Source organism: Phocoena sinus, chromosome 3, assembly GCF_008692025.1.
Source record: "Phocoena sinus isolate mPhoSin1 chromosome 3, mPhoSin1.pri, whole genome shotgun sequence".
In the NCBI taxonomy this organism is placed as follows: Eukaryota; Metazoa; Chordata; class Mammalia; order Artiodactyla; family Phocoenidae; genus Phocoena; species Phocoena sinus.
The window spans coordinates 9,037,439-9,053,025 of record NC_045765.1 but is presented as its reverse complement, the minus strand read 5'-3'; the positions used below and the strand labels follow the sequence as shown (position 1 = coordinate 9,053,025).

The window sequence follows — 15,587 nt, the reverse complement described above, 5'->3', positions numbered from 1 at the left end:
CCTCTGCCTCAGGTTACTAGATGGGCCCAGGAGCTATGCCTGCACCCCTCCCCCCGCAACCCAACTAAGCTTGCCCAGCATCTCATCAGCCAATGCTGATGCTGTGACCACGGCCTGGGTCCCCACCCAGCTTGATGAGAGTTGAAAGGTAGTAGCCCAGGCTGGCCTGTAATCGGTGCCAACTTCCTGGAGGAGGTGGCACAGGCTGGGTATGAAGGATGAAACTGGGACTGGACAGCAGGGGTGCTCAGGATCCAGGCCGGATGCAGAAGGGGATGGAGCACACAGGTGTGGGCTGTTCATTATCCCCCACCCATGGGGACACCCTGGAAGGATCATGAAAGAGACCCCAGCGTGTTGCTTCCTTTGAAGGAAACTAGTAAACTGAGCAAAAAAAACAGCTGAGCATCCACCAGGTGACTCATGGCCCACCACCTCCCCCTAAATCCTGGAGAAGGATCATTTCACAAATATTAACGGAGCACTTGCAGTGCACCAGACGCTATCCTAGCCACTGGAGATGCAGTGGTGAACAAACCAGACATACGGACCTCTCCGGGCTGAGGTTCTGGCTGAATTCTGCTGAACTTGTAATGTGCCCTGTCCGGAGGTAGTGGTGGCCCCCAGCCCGCAGGCCTTTACTCCCCGCGGGGATAGGAAGGTCTCAAGGCAGCAGTAAGAGTCTGTTGGATCTCAGAACCCCCTTCTGGTGCCTTGCTCTGCGTGAGGCCAGAGGCAGCACTGGCTCTGGCTGGAGAAGTCAGGCACCTGAGGGTACCCACCTGGCACTTAGGAGTCTTGCTATAGCCAGACGCCAAACACAGGACTTGGCATGCAATAGTTGCCCTATAAATAGTGGCACCATTTTGGTTCCGAGGGTGCGGCTAACTGCCCAGGTTTGGCGGGGAACTTGGAGTAGGACCCGGCGCCTGGTTCGCGGGTCCCAGGAGCCAGCGAAGTTGATGTGCGCACGCTCCTCCTTCCGGGAGAGGTCCCACCCCTGGGCCCTGGCCTCGCCCCCTGCGCCCTTTCCGGCCCCGCCTCTGGTGCGCGCGGCCCGCTGAGCCCCGGGAAAGGCGGTGATCGCGGCTGCAACAGCATGACTTTGGAGGCGATCCGCTACTCGCGGGGCTCACTACAGATCCTCGACCAGCTGCTGCTGCCCCAGCAGAGCCGCTATGAGGCGGTGGGCTCGGTGCGCCAGGCCTGGGAGGCCATCCGCGCTATGAAGGTGGGGCCGCTCGGTGGGACCGGGGTGGGGGGCTTCCCATGCCTGCAGTCCCTGACGCCCCCATTTCCCCACCAGGTGCGCGGCGCCCCAGCCATTGCGCTCGTGGGCTGCCTCAGCCTCGCCGTGGAGCTGCAGGCGGGCGCCGGGGGACCCGGACTTGCCGCGCTCGTGGCCTTCGTGCGCGACGCTCTGAGCTTACTTGTCACCGCCCGGCCCACCGCTGTCAACATGGCCCGCGCCGCCCGAGACCTGGCCGACCTCGCAGCGCAGGAAGCGGAGCGGGAGGGCGCCACGGAGGAGGCGGTCCGAGAGAGGTAGAGGGGCCTTGTGCCAAGCGCTGCTCTAACCGGCGGCTATTCATTCTTTTTTTTTTTTTTTGCACAACGACCCATGTTACAGATGGGGAAACTGAGGCAATGTGCTCTTAGTCCAGTGCCACACAGGCAGGGCTGGGACTCACCACCGGACAGCCTGGCCCCGAGATCCTTGAACTCAGTGCCCTGACTCTGACCTCCCTGAACGTCCCCAGCCCTATCTGCCCTCGGAGGCCCTTTTAAGTGCCACCTCATTTACCTAGTTTTTGCTTTTGAAGAATTTTGTTTCTAGCCCTGGTCCTCTCCCCGCTCTCTTCCCACTCTCTCCCTCCGCATCTGCTGCACGGATACTCTCCATGTTCCTTAACCCCCACCAGGGTCCCTTCTGCCTCAGGGCCTTTGCACACACCATTTCTGCAAGTCAGGTATCCATCTACTTAATCTCCTCTCCTTCAAATTTCAGGTTTGTGCCTTCCCCACCCCCCATATAATACAGCTCATTCCTGTCCTCTGTCTCCTGACTCCGAGGCCTTTTCCTTCACTTTATTGTCTGTTCATCACCTGCTTCCCCCACCTCAGTGTCAGCTCCAGAGGAGCAGAGATTTTTGTCTTGTTCACTGCTGTGTCCCCCAGCCCCTGACGCACAGGAGGTGCTTAGTAAATGTGTCCCAAGAGCAAATGGAGTTACAGTTAGGTGGCTGTGGCAGAAGGGTCCAGACCCACAGCTGTGAGAGGCTTTCAGCAGGAGAGCTCCAGGAGAGTGGTGTTGGGCAGGGAGGAGGGGCTGATGTGGGCCCTGAAGGCTTGTGACTTGTGCTCAGAGTCCCTTGTCGGCCCCAGAGTGATCCGCTGGACCGAGGACATGCTGGCAAAAGACCTCCGGGACAATCGGAGCATCGGGGACCTGGGAGCCCACCACCTCCTAGAGCGGGCAGCCCCCGAGGGCGGCAAGGTGATAGTGCTGACCCACTGCAACACCGGTGCACTGGCCACTGCTGGCTATGGCACAGCCCTAGGTGAGTGGGCATCCACAGGGATAGGGGAGGACCCTTTTTGGATGCAAGAGAAAGAAACCCAAACCACTTTATACACCCCCCAAAATGTGAATTTATTAGTTTTTGTACAGAAACACTCAGGGGGTTGGCTTCAGGCATGACTGGATCCAGCAGCTCAAATAATAGCATCAGGGTCCATCTATCCGTATCCCTAAGATCTGCCCTCCTCCATGGTGGCATCGTCCTCACGCTCCACTCGTCGGCCAGGGTTCAGATCACAAGGAAAAGAGCCTAGGGTCTCTATTCCGACAGTGTTAGAAAAGTCTCCTTGTATCTCGGGGGCTCTGACGGAGTCATCTGTCCATCTAGGATCAGTCACTCGATAGGCCTGGCCTGTGTCATGTGCCTAGAAAATTGGTGGGGGGAGTTCCCTGGCAGTCCAGTGGTTAGGTCTCAACACTTTCACTGCTGTGGCCCAGGTTCAGTCTCTGGATGGGGAAGTGAGATCCCACAAGCCGTGCAGTGCAGCCAAAAAAAAAAATTAAATACTTTTTAAATAAAAGTAAAGTTAAATTAAAATTTAAAAAAAAGAAAGTGGGTGGGATGTGTGTGGACTCCAAGAGGACTGAGGGGTGGGGCGTAGCCCCCTAAAGAAAGATTAGGGTAGCTGTGACCAGGACCAGGGGGACTGGGTCCTGGAGTTCAAGGCAGCGGATTCCAGTTGATCCCAAATTCTCCAGGAGGTTTCCCTACCTGCCTAGGTGCCACCCTTGGGCCTGGGGACTGAGGCTCTGATGGCAAGACATTCATTCATTCACTTAACAAATATCTATGCTTAATAAAAGCTTATCTCCTGTGTACCCCATCACTCATACATGCATCCATTCCTTCAGTCACTCAACATTTATTAAGCACCTACTGTGTGCCCAGCACAGTTCTAGGAGTTAGGGACCCAGCAGTGGAGAAAGTAGATCAAATCTCTGCCATCGGGAGCAGGAAAACAGGAGGAACAGACACAGGAACAGAACAAATACGTATGATGCATTTGAACGTGGTAAGTGCTAAAGAGAGAGAGTAGGGGTTGGCAGCGTGAGGGTTGCTCTGTGAGATGGAGGAATCCCGGAAGACCTCACGGAGGAGGCATTCTCTAAACACATTTGTACCAGGCAGAGAGAACAGCCACTGCAAGGGCCCGGGAGTGGGACTGCATGGTTTGGAGAACCATGCTGCTAACCAGTGGGCTGCCCTGCCCATCTGTCCCTTTGCATCTCATCCTCCTGGTGGGCTGGGCCCCACAGGTGTGATCCGCTCGCTGCACAGCCTGGGCCGTCTGGAGTGTGCCTTCTGCACGGAGACCCGGCCCTACAACCAGGGAGCCCGGCTGACGGCCTTTGAGTTCGTCTACGAGCAGATCCCCGCCACCCTCATCGCCGACAGCATGGCGGCAGCCGCCATGGCCCACTATGGAGTGTCAGGTCAGCAGGTGGGGCGTGCCAGTGGGCAGGGCTCCAGGCATGCAGGGCCCGGTGGCGATTCCCGGCATCTCATTCCCCAGCTGTCGTCGTGGGAGCCGACCGCGTGGTTGCCAATGGCGACACGGCCAACAAGGTGGGCACCTACCAGCTAGCCATCGCTGCCAAGCACCACGGCATCCCCTTCTATGTGGCTGCCCCCAGCTCGTCGTGTGACCTCCACCTGAAGACGGGCCGGGAGATCATCATTGAGGAGCGTCCTGGCCAGGAGCTGACCCATGTCAGTGGGGTCAGGATTGCGGCACCCGGTAAGCCATCCGCTCAGAGGGGGGCACCATAGGCCTGGGCACCTCTGTTGAGGCACCCTGACCCCTTCACAGGCAGCAGGTGGTATTTGGGGTGTCATCAGCCTTCTGGGGCATAAGGTGCTCCTTCAAGCCATATTTTAGAGCAGACACGTCTTGGAAGTCAGATTCAAGGTCAGAAGATACAGCTAATGAGTTGGGAAGCCTTGAGCGCATTGCCTTGCTCTTCTCCACCTCTGTTTTCTCACCTGAATAAGAAATAAGAGTACCACCTGGCCGAGTGCTTATGAAGAGACAGATATCTCTCAGCTTCCCCACACTTCCTGGCTGTGTAGCCTGGTTGCCTAAAATTCATCCCTAAGAGCCCCATGAGCTGTTTTCATGACCTACCTCATATACCCGAGGCGGTTCAGTGTAATTAACCCACGTGAAGTGGAGAACAGTGCCTGGCCCTTAGTGCTCGTTAAATAGTAACAAGTATGATCAAAAACCTTTTATTAAAAGGACCAGTTAGGGATAGGGAATTTGGGACTGCCGTGTACACACTGCTATATTTAAAATGGATAACCAACAAGGAGCTACTGTCTAGCTGTATGCAATATCCTGTGATAAACCATAATGGAAAAGAATATAGATAGATAGATAGATAGATAATAAAAATAGATACATTAATGCTGAAAAAAAAATATTTTCTCGTGATTTTTTTGGTGCCCCTGCTTTCCTGGAGGCTTAATTATTTAGCACTGATCAAAACCCATAAGACCATGGAAAGCAGAGTTGACAACCCACCGTGTCCCTCCCCCCAAGAAAGCTGGGTAACACGGGCCAGGTGCAGTCTGGGGACCCCGATACTCTGTTCTGGCCAAGGATCACAGGAATGCAGACCCCAGGAGAACAGGTCTTTCTTCTGATTTTTCCAAGAGAAGCCTTACGTTTGTTATATGTTTGAAAGCTCCCACACTTTGAAAGCTGACAGCTAATTCAGTGGTCTTAAAAAACTGTGAACCAGAGAAAACAGAGTTTGCAGCCTCTTGTGTAAGAGATTGTTATTCATTCAGCAAACATTTTTGAGCACCTGGCCAGTGCCAGGTGACATGATAGGGCCGGGGAAACAGGAGTGAAAAAAAACATAAAAGTCCCTGCCCTCATAGAGCTGACAGTCCAGTGGGGAGACAGACAAAAAACAAGATAAATAACAAAATCCCAGTGTATGTTAGAAGCGGGTAAAGGCTGAGGAGAAATAAATGAGGCACAGAAGGATATGGGAAGTGTCTGTGCAGGGGGTGGATTAGACAGGGTTATCAAATATCACTGAGAAGGTGATATTTGAGAAAAAACCTGAAGGCAGTGAAACATCAAGTCATGTGCGTATCTGAGGGAAAGCATCCAGGCAGAGGGCACAGCCCATGCAAAGGCCCTGGGGTGGATTCTTGGGAGTTTCCTAAAGAAATTCCTGGAGCAGGCACAAGTGGGTGGATGTATATAAGACTTTGAAGGCTTCTTCTTAGACAGTGACAATCCAGGAATGTAGGGGGTCTAAATTCATTACTGGTATCAAAACCCATGCCTTCATGCACTTTTGGGGTGAGGATCTCTAGATTCTCAAGGATTCCCCAATCCCAAAAACCACTGTGAGTGAGACAGGCGACAATAGCTTGAGAACTGTCAATGAGCCTAATCCCTGCCTTTCTTGCCTCCCCCCTCTCCCCTGAAGGAATTGGGGTTTGGAATCCTGCCTTTGATGTCACCCCCCACGACCTCATCACTGGCGGCATCATCACAGAGCTGGGTGTCTTTGCCCCTGAGGAGCTCCAGGAAGCCCTAGGTGCCACGGTCACCCTAGATGGACCCCAGAAGTAACCAACCTAGCTGTCCATATCCTGCCCCCATTATTTTTATAATAAACTTATTGAATGGCCTGCCCAAAAGCTGACCTTGTTCCCCCAGCCACAATTCTTCCCAGAACAGAGAAAGCAGACAGGGCCTTTGCATGGCTCTTAAGATCCCAGCAGCTGAAGTCAAGCTGCCTGAGTTCATATCGCAGTTCCACCGCCTTTTCTTTTTCTTCTTCTTTTTTAAATTAATTTATTTATTTTTGGCTGTGTTGGGTCTTCGTTGCTGCGTATGGGCTTTCTCTAGTTGTGGCGAGCAGGGGCTACTCTTCGTTGCAGTGCGCGGGGCTTCTCGCTGCAGTGGCTTCTCTTGTTGCAGAGCACGGGCTCTAGGTGCTCGGGCTTCAGTAGTTGTGGCACACGGGCTCAGTAGTTGTGGCTCGTGGGCTCTAGTGCGCAGGCTCGGTAGTTGTGGTGCACGGGCTTAGTTGCTCTGAGGCATGTGGGATCTTCCCAGACCAGGGCTCAAACCCGTGTCCCCTGCACTGGCAGGCAGATTCTTAACCACTGCGCCGCCATGGAAGTCCTCCACCGCTTTTTCTGTTGTGTGATCTTGGCCAAATCACTTCACCTCTCCATGCTTTGTTTTCCTCATTTACAAAACGGAGACAATACTAGTACCTCCCTTTTTGGTTGCTCTCAGGGCTGGAATTAGGGTGACACCTCAGGTGCAAAATTTTAGAGGAGGCCCTGAGAAGCTCAGTAGTCAAGATAAAGAATAGCTTCATGCATTACTTTTGAAAAATCAAAATTAATGCAAAAACAATCCATGGTGAACAAAATATAAAGATATTAAATAGAATGAAACCCTGACCTTGCATATCCTGACCCTACTCCCTTCAGTCCTGATACCAGCCCTCGTTCCAACAAAACTTTATTTACAACATCAAGCAGCCAGTCCACAGGCTGTATTTGGACGATTTTTCTTTGTGTTAAAATATTATTTTTGAATGTGGAATATATTTTTATCTTGATAACTGAAGTTCGGGGCACCCCTTAAATTTTGCACCAGAGTGCCTCACTTGCTTGACCGAAAGTCCTAGACTTGAAGTTTATGTATAAAGAGCATAAAACAGCATAAGTTTTATAAAGCAGATAAGCACCCAGTAAGTGTTAGCTTATCATTATAACCTTTACTTCGAAATTTTTGCGAAATGCTGCCTATCATCGACCGTCGTGGGTAGTGGTCACTTTAACTCTTTGCCACGTTGTATCCCGTGAGCCATTCCGCCCTCCGGCCCCACTGTATCCCATCGTGCCCTGCGTTTTTCATCTGCGACCTCCCACAGCCCTGCCTCTTCCGGTGCATGACTGATCATGGCGCAGGGGCAGCGCAAGTTCCAGGCGCGGAAACCAACGAAGAGCAAGACAGCGGCGACAGCCTCGGAGCGGAACCGGGGCCCGAGGAAGGGCGGTGAGGAGTGGGCCGGGGACTGGGGGGGCGAGGTGGGCCCGAGGTTCTCCGGCCTCACGAGAGCGCATCTCTCCCCAGGTCTCGTTATCGCACCCAAGAAGGCACGCATCGTGCAACAGCAAAAGCTCAAGAAGGTGAGTTCGAGCGTGTGAGAGGCCCGGGATGGAGAACTCCCAGTGCCGTGAGCTTCAGTTTCCTCCCTTGTGCAGTGGGTACGGAAACATTACCTCCCAATCAGTGAGCCTCCTAAAGCCACGAGTGGCGCGCAAAATGTGTTCAGCACACACTGGCTGCTTTCGCTGAAATTGTCCTCGTTAATAGACCTCGAGAGGGAAGGCAGCCTGGGAAAGGGGTTGAAAACCCCAGCTTTGCAAGAAGACAGTGCTGGGAGCAAAGCGCAGTTCCATCGACAGCTAGTATATCTTCACCCTGAGCTTCTTAAAGAAGAAATGGTTGTAGTGATAGCACTTTTCTCCTAGAGTTGTAAGGATTCAATGCCATAGGACACCTGTAAAGCCCTGAGAACAGCACAGGGCTGAAATAAACGTTTTTGTGGTTGTTTTTTTTTTTTTTTTTTTTTTTTAATATTTTTATTTATTTATTTATGGCTGTGTTGGGTCTTCGTTTCTGTGTGAGGGCTTTCTCTAGTTGTGGCAAGCGGGGGCCACTCTTCATCGCGGTGCGCGGGCCTCTCACTGTCGCGGCCTCTCTTGCTGCGGAGCACAGGCTCCAGACGCGCAGGCTCAGTAATTGTGGCTCACAGGTCCAGTTGCTCTGCGGCATGTGGGATCTTCCCAGACCAGGGCTCGAACCCGTGTCCCCTGCATTGGCAGGCAGATTCTCAACCACTGCGCCACCAGGGAAGCCCTGTGGTTGTTTTTAAGTGTAGCTTTTTCGTGTGCAGGTGAATAGGGTTGATCTTATAAAGAAGTTGCAGAGAGATTTTTGTTAAGGTTGCAAAGAGAAGTTACAAAGAGATCTGGTGGAGGCAGACCTGAATTCTAATTGTACAACACACACTAACTCACCCTATAATCTTGAGCAAATTGTTTAGAGCCTCAGTTTTTTGTTTTTTGTTTTGGCTGCGCTACACAGCTTTCAGTAGTTCCCCGACCAGGGATTGAACCCCGTGCCCCCTGCAGTGGAAGATGGTATCTTAACCACTGGATCGCCAGAGCCTCAGATTTCTTAGACCTGGGTACCCAGCAACCTGCTTACCTCCATGTCTCAGCCGGAGGGGAAAAGTGTCTCGTGGGCATCTCAAGCTCAGTATGTCCAGAACCAGGGTCCTGATCCTACCCCCACTGTGCTCCCCAACTCCACCATGATCCTGCCACAGTCTCTCCTTCCAGATACTCGGGATTCCCCCTTTCTCTCACATACAGGTTGGATCTCGTCCCTTTTGCCTTCAGGATTAATCTAGATTCCACCCACTTCCCACCTCTCTGACCCCCCAACCTGGTCCCATCCCATCATCTCCCACCTGGACCAGGGCAGTCACATCCTCCCAGATCTCCTGGCCCCACCATTCCCCATAGCAGCCAGAGGGCACCTGTGAGCACCTGAATCAGGGCACTTCCCTTCTCTGCTCAGAACCCTCGGTGGCTCCCACCTCACTCAGGAAGAGCCCAGGTTCTCCCCACAGCCCACAGGACCCGGCACACTCTACTCCAGTCTTTTCCCTGCCCTCACCTCCTCCCTCTCTCCCTCCAGCCTCACTGGCCCCATAACTGCTCCTTGCCCCACCTCAGAACTTTTGCACTAGCTGTTTCCTCCACCTGGATTCTTCTCCCAGAAATCTACACGGCTTCCTTCCTCCCAGTCAAGTCTGGCTGCAAGCGTTGCTTCTGAGCAGCTATCCCTGATGGCAATCCCACCCCCTCCCTCACTCATCATCCCTTGTATTCTTTTCTCCATAGCAGCACTTGTCATCTGTTATCCTTCAACAGTTGACCAGAGGGACTTCACTGGCGGTCCAGTGGTTAAGACTCTGCGCTTCCACTGCAGGGGGCGCCAGTTCCAGTTCTGATCCCTGGTTGGGGAAAGATTCCACATGCCACTGGGCGTGGCCAAAGGGGGAAAAAAAAAAAAACTGTTTACCAGAATTTGTCACTGACAGCTGTGTTGTCCACACGCACTGAATGTCAGCTTCATGAGGGCAGAGGTTTTTCTGTGTCTTTGCTGTTGTTTCCCTTGCGCCCAGGCGTGTGGTGACAGTCATGGTTGTCATGGTCATTGGAACTCACAGGTCGGGCAAGGGAGCAGTTTAGGTATTATGATTAAACTACCAGTTTTGGACCCAAACACTTGGGTTCTTCCTGTGCCTTTACTTGCCTGCACCCCTATTTCTCAGAGCCCCAGTTCACCATTAGCAAAGCAGAGACGAGGGGAGGCTGCCCGCCTGGAGGCTGAGGCTGGAGACTCCGGGCGTGCTGGGTTCCAATCTCCCGTCACTCACATGATTTGGGAATCCTGGGCAAGTGCCTCCTCACTGCATGTGCCTCAGTTTCCCCAGCTATAAAATGGAAATGGGCAGAGGTTTAGAAGCTGAGATCCAGAGATGAGAAGGGGTTTTTCGGTGTGCAGTGTTCCCAGAGTATGGGGCAGAAGCAGGACTTAAGCCCCAGCCACCAGACTCTCAGGTGTTGTTTCGGGGGGAGTTGCTGATCCAGCCCCTTGTAAGCTCACAGGAGAAAGGGCAGCAGACCAGGCCCTCCCTCCCGCCTCAGGTCCCAGTCTGATTGTGCCATGGTTGCTCCCTCAGAACCTGGAGGTCGGGATCCGGAAGAAGATCGAACATGATGTGCTGATGAAAGCGAGCACCAGCCTGCCCAAGAAGCTGGCACTGTTGAAGGCCCCCACCAAAAAGAAGGCAGCAGCCCCCTCCTCCACCAAGACGGCTTCCTAAGGATGCACCCCAGCGGAGGCCATCACCGCAGCCCTGTCTGTGCTCAGACCTTGTGCAGGGAGGAGAGGCCGTGCTCCCCAGAGCCTTGGGTTGCGCCTCAAACTTTACTGGGGGCCTGGCCCGTGAGCAGGTGATCAGCAGGTCAGAAGTGCACTGGCTGGCTTCCCAGGGTGCCAAGGCCAGGCCAAGCGCAGGCCAAGACCAGGAGGATGCCTTCACCAACTTCCTGTGTCCCCCTACCCCTCCCCACATCCTGTCTCCACTGGTTTAACCCAGAGCAATAAACCTGACTTTGTCATTCCTCCCACAGTCACATGCTCCTGTGAGCGGGATGTGCTGGGGCCTGGGGCCAGGTGCCCCGACCAGGTCATCCCCAGCAGTTTCCACAGGAGACTAGCCACATGCCAGGGAAGGACGAATGGGCTTCTGCACCTCCAGCCTGGGAACCAGGGGAGAGTGTTCTTTTCTCCCGCCTTGGGTGACTCACCTACATACCCTCCACGGACATGCCTGTGTCACCCCCTCTGCCGGGGACCGGCCAGGCAGCCTAGTGAGTCACTTTCCCATCTGCAGGACAGGTACTGACACCACCTTGTAGAGTCAAAATGCCGATTAAACCAGAATGTGCTTATAAACTTCTCAGTGCCACCTCGATCTTTAAAAAAAGATCATAAGTCATAACAGCAAGTACGAAGCACTGCCTGTGGCCCAGGCACTGCTCTGGTGCTTTCCACACATCACCTCAGTCCTCGTGATGCCCAGGTCAGGTCACATTAACATTCCAGAGCAGGGACTTGAACCCGGCGCTGGCAGAGCCCCAGTACGTGTTCTCGGCTGCCCATCTGCTGCCTCTCTTAACAGACCAAGTTTCTGTTCTGTTCCATCCTGGGCTCCCCTCCCCTAAAACATCTGTGCCTGTGGGATCGGCTGAGCCACTGTCTTTGGAGGGAGGAGGGAGTGCGGTGGCTGTTCCCCCCGAGGTGGGTGACAGAACTCCCGACATTTTTCTTAAAAGCAAGGGACAGACACTGGACAACAAACAGTTCGGTGGCTCCTCAGTAAGTTCAGGCTGGAGTTACCACGTGACCCAGCCGTTGCCCACCAGGCACACACCCCAAGGGATCGAACACAGACTCAGTATCTCGGACACGTACGTTCACAGCAGCACCAGTCATGGTCACCCAAAGGTGGTAGCAACCCAAACGCTGCCAACAGGTGACTGGATAAGCAAAGTGTAGTTTATCCACAGGATGGAATATTATTCAGCCATAAAACAGAATGATAAAGTTCACCATGGGTGAACTTGGAAAACATTCTGAAAGAAGCCAGGCACAAAAGGCCACGTAATGTGTGATTCCATTCATGTGAAATGTCCGAAAGAGGCAAATGCATAGCGACGGTGGTTCTCTATGGGGTGCCAGGAACTGGGGGAAGGGCAGTGGGGAGTGACAACAAATGGGTATGGGGCCATCTTTGGGAGGTGATAAGGTTTTGAAACTAGATAAAGTTGGTTGCAAATGTGGGAATGTGCGAAATGCCACTGAATTATACCCTTCTAAATGGTGAATTTTCCATGTGAGTTTTAACCCCCGGAAAAGGCAGGAACGGTAATTTCACATGCAAAAAAAAAAAAAAAAAATCCTGATTTACATCTCAAAAACGCAGGAATTGTGGCAGCAGAGCCCTAATTTGATGGCGAGACTTCACAGCTTGGAGTTGTCTGGGGCCCGGGGCTCAGGGTTTCTGTTAGTGGGGAGGAGAGGGGCGGAGGATGGGGCCCAGACCCGGGACTGGAGGGCAGGGCTGCCGCTTGGCTCTGTGATGCCCAGAGTATACCGTTCCTTGAGCCCCACCTACAGGACCTGGACCCTCCTGCCATCTGCCCACCTCACAGCAGTCTCTCCCCTAAGCAGACAGCGAGTGACTTCTGCCCTTTGATATGGAGTCGCTTTGCACGTTGGGCATCTATTGTGCGCCTACTGCATGCCAACCTCTGGGCTAGGTAGAGCTGAGAACTGACATTCTAGTGGGGAGAACAGAAAGCAAGGAAGCCCCAGGCCACCCCCTCCAGACTCCCGCCTCCACCCAGTCCTGCCCCCTGGCCTTTTTCACCTCCTGTTCCTTCCCCCTCCCAGGTGTCACCTCAGAGAATCGTTCTCTGTCCCCTGCTCCTGGAAGGGGTCACTCTGTGCCACTCTCATCCGTTTTCTACTCTGCATCTTTGGTGTGTCTCCAGCACCTGGAACAGCGCACAATAGTTGCTCCAGGAACAGGTGTTTGTTGAAGGAAGGAAGGAAGGAATTGTTTCTTTCTGCAAGGTACATTTTGCATCTCTGTAAATCAGTTCTGACCATTCAAAGCGTCATCGCTATACAACACGTCCTTCCCTTCCGGGTTAGCTGGTTCATAACAGCGTCTTTGAACTATTTCACAGCTCCATCCATGAATTGTAAGCAACTGATAGCAATACAGAACCACTCTTATCTGCTCATTCTGGCCCACGCAGCTGAGGTTCCATTGACAGCCCTCCTCCCCTGTGGAAAAACCAATTTGCCTCCATTCGCACATTTATTTACTCAAATAGTCTGATCTGTTGTAAAAGCGCCCGTTTTCCGGACTCTCTTTTGAACCTCGTATAACATCTGCCTGGTTCCCACAGGAGTTCAATAAAAAAAATCTTAACACGTGTTCGTCTCTATTTGTCGGTGAGAGCCTTGATTGCACCCACTTTTGAAAATTATCTTTTAACCTTTCTGTCTGGAATCTCGAAATGGTGAGGGGTGGGACCGGCTGGGCTCTGGGTGCCATCTGGCGCTTCCCTCAGCCACCAGGAGGCGCCTCCAACCCGGGCCAAGCCCACTGCCGCTGGCGGCGCCAGGGCTGGCCGAGGACTCCTGTAAACTGGCTCCCTTTGTCCCTCTGACGCCAGCCCCTTTGAGGGGGACCCCAGGGGTGAGGAAAGGCATTCAGGTGTGACAGGTTTCGGATCTGGAATGTCAACGCACCTGTTCCCTCTTCACCCCACTCCCTCGGCCTCCCCAAAGAGCCTCACTTTCCCACCACCTCCACCCTCCACCCCATCACTGACCTGGGTGACTTTTCCCTCCCATGCTAGGTCCTTCCTAGCATGTGGGTCCTGCCCACAAATCCCCCATTAGTGTCGCAGCCAAGAGCCCCAGACTTTGGGAAATCCCTACACCTCTTGTTCTCTTCAGCAAGTCCCTTTCTGAGCCTCAGTTTCTTCATCTGTTAAATGGAGACCCTAACACCCCTCCCTGAGTGTGGAAATGTGGGGAGCCTGAAGACTGTGACAGCTGCCTTTGTTTTCCTGGACGGGGAGGGAAGCCCAGTTCCAGCCACTCAGCCTGTCTACTCCCTGCCTTTTCCCCTGCCCCTCCCCACTCCCCAGGGCCAGGGCAGTCATTAAATGTTGCTTTTCAGACAATTATTCCTGCTCAAGCCTTTTCCTCTCCTGCCTCCACCTTCCCCCTCTGCCTGGAATGCCCATTTTTCCTGGCAGGGCCCTGACTCTCTGCCCTTGAACTTGTGTTCCAAGAGGGAAGAGAAGAAATGTAAGAAGCAAATCTTGCCAGCTGGGCAGCCCAGAGGGGCTGCATCGGGACCAGGAAGTAAAACTGCCCTGGCTGGTTTCCTGCCTGAGTTAACAGGGGCATTGGGGTGCTTCAGGGGGGTTGGCAGAGGGAGGGACTCTTAGAATGTTAGGATGGGGTGGCACAGAACTAGGGGGTGGGGGTGCCATGGGCCCCCTCATCCCAGCCTTCAGAGTCACCCTGTTTCTCATGGGTCTTGATGTCAGTACACATGTGGGTTTGGGGTCAGGAGCTGTGGATGCCTAGACAGTGAGCTCACAGCGGCAGGCGGGATAAATGTGGTTCCGTTTTCCTGAGGCCCAAACTCACTGGCTACACTGAGAAGGGAGGACTTGCAGGTAGCTAGAACACCCCTTGCCACGTCACCCTTCCTAAAAGTGTTGCTAGGAAGAGGGTAGGCGTGAAACAGTCTTGGAGACTTCATCCCGGAGGCAACCCCCATTTTCCCAAGGGCCTTTCTGACTTCTCACATTCTCCAGGGATTGCTGTGTGGCCTTGGGCAACTTTCTGACCCTCTCTGGGCCTCACTGCCCTCACCTGTAAAATCAGAGGAATGGAATAGAATGTTGGTGTTTCCCAAACTGTGCATCTGATCCCCAGCCGATGTGACAAGACCAGCCCACCCACCAGGGCTTGAATGCTGGCCCTACCCTTTCCTGCTGTGGACCTAGGTTAAGTCACCTGAACTTTCTGTGCCTCAGTTTTCTCATCCATGAGATGGGGATGATGAAAATATTAGTATCTCTTGTGAGAGAATAAAATAAAACATCCTCACCCTGTGATGTCCCATTCTCTATTCCTCCCATACATCCTGTTCCACTGGCCTGGAGTGCCTTTTCTGATTCAGCATCTCAGGACATCCACTGAAGCATCCTCAGGGACAAGGGCCAGCCACATACTAAATGCTGAAGGGGGCTGCTTGGAAAACCTGGACCCTGGGTCCTGTTTGCTAGGGGAGCACCTGAAAGACTTGTTTCACTGATGTTCTCCCTGCTTTTCTCCCCACCCATTTCTCCTTCCCCATAAGTCTATCTTTGCCTCAAATCCTTGCAAGAAAGACGTGCTCTAATAAGTCTAAGGCTTCCCAGTCAGGCAAGAACTCCACCTCTCTAAGCCTCAGTTTCCTCATATGAGAAATGGAGATGACATCCCCATTTCGCAGCACTGTTGGAAGGCTTACATTTGATAATGTTTCTGAACAGCTAGAGCACCACATAAGCAATCAGTACATTATTACTATTGTTGTTTCATTGTTGTCATTGTGGTCAGCTGTGGTTTCTCAAGACCACTGCTGTCCCATAGAAATTACAATCCAAATTGCATATGTAACTTTAAACGCCCTGATACCGCATAGAATAAAATAAAATAAATACACAATGAAACAGGTGGAATTAATTTTAATAATGTATTTTACTTAACACAAACGTCTAAAATAGTATTATTTC

The 15,587-nt window shown here is 52.8% G+C and overlaps 2 protein-coding genes across 3 annotated transcripts; both read left to right on the top strand.

Annotated features, from left to right (window-relative positions):
- Positions 1 to 150: 150 nt before the first annotated feature.
- On the top strand, positions 151 to 10,832 carry MRI1 (methylthioribose-1-phosphate isomerase 1). 2 transcript variants are annotated; one of them, XR_004349295.1, is made up of 8 exons: positions 151 to 1,231; positions 1,307 to 1,545; positions 2,386 to 2,561; positions 3,839 to 4,015; positions 4,096 to 4,320; positions 6,032 to 7,623; positions 7,702 to 7,757; positions 10,388 to 10,832. XR_004349295.1 is itself a non-coding variant. In XM_032627624.1 (7 exons), the coding sequence occupies exons 1-6, from the start codon at positions 1,100 to 1,102 to the stop codon at positions 6,175 to 6,177; spliced, it is 1,095 nt and encodes a 364-aa protein (XP_032483515.1). In that variant the 5' UTR covers positions 151 to 1,099; the 3' UTR covers positions 6,178 to 6,192; positions 7,417 to 7,548. The 2 variants fall into 2 exon arrangements, 1 of the variants encoding a protein (XP_032483515.1); XM_032627624.1 differs by lacking the exons at positions 7,702 to 7,757; positions 10,388 to 10,832 and having other exon boundaries at positions 6,032 to 6,192; positions 7,417 to 7,548.
- On the top strand, positions 5,371 to 10,835 carry C3H19orf53 (chromosome 3 C19orf53 homolog). The gene is made up of 3 exons (XM_032627625.1): positions 5,371 to 7,623; positions 7,702 to 7,757; positions 10,388 to 10,835. Exons 1-3 carry the CDS (start codon positions 7,527 to 7,529, stop codon positions 10,529 to 10,531), a joined length of 297 nt encoding a protein of 98 aa, XP_032483516.1. The 5' UTR covers positions 5,371 to 7,526; the 3' UTR covers positions 10,532 to 10,835.
- Positions 10,836 to 15,587: the final 4,752 nt, after the last annotated feature.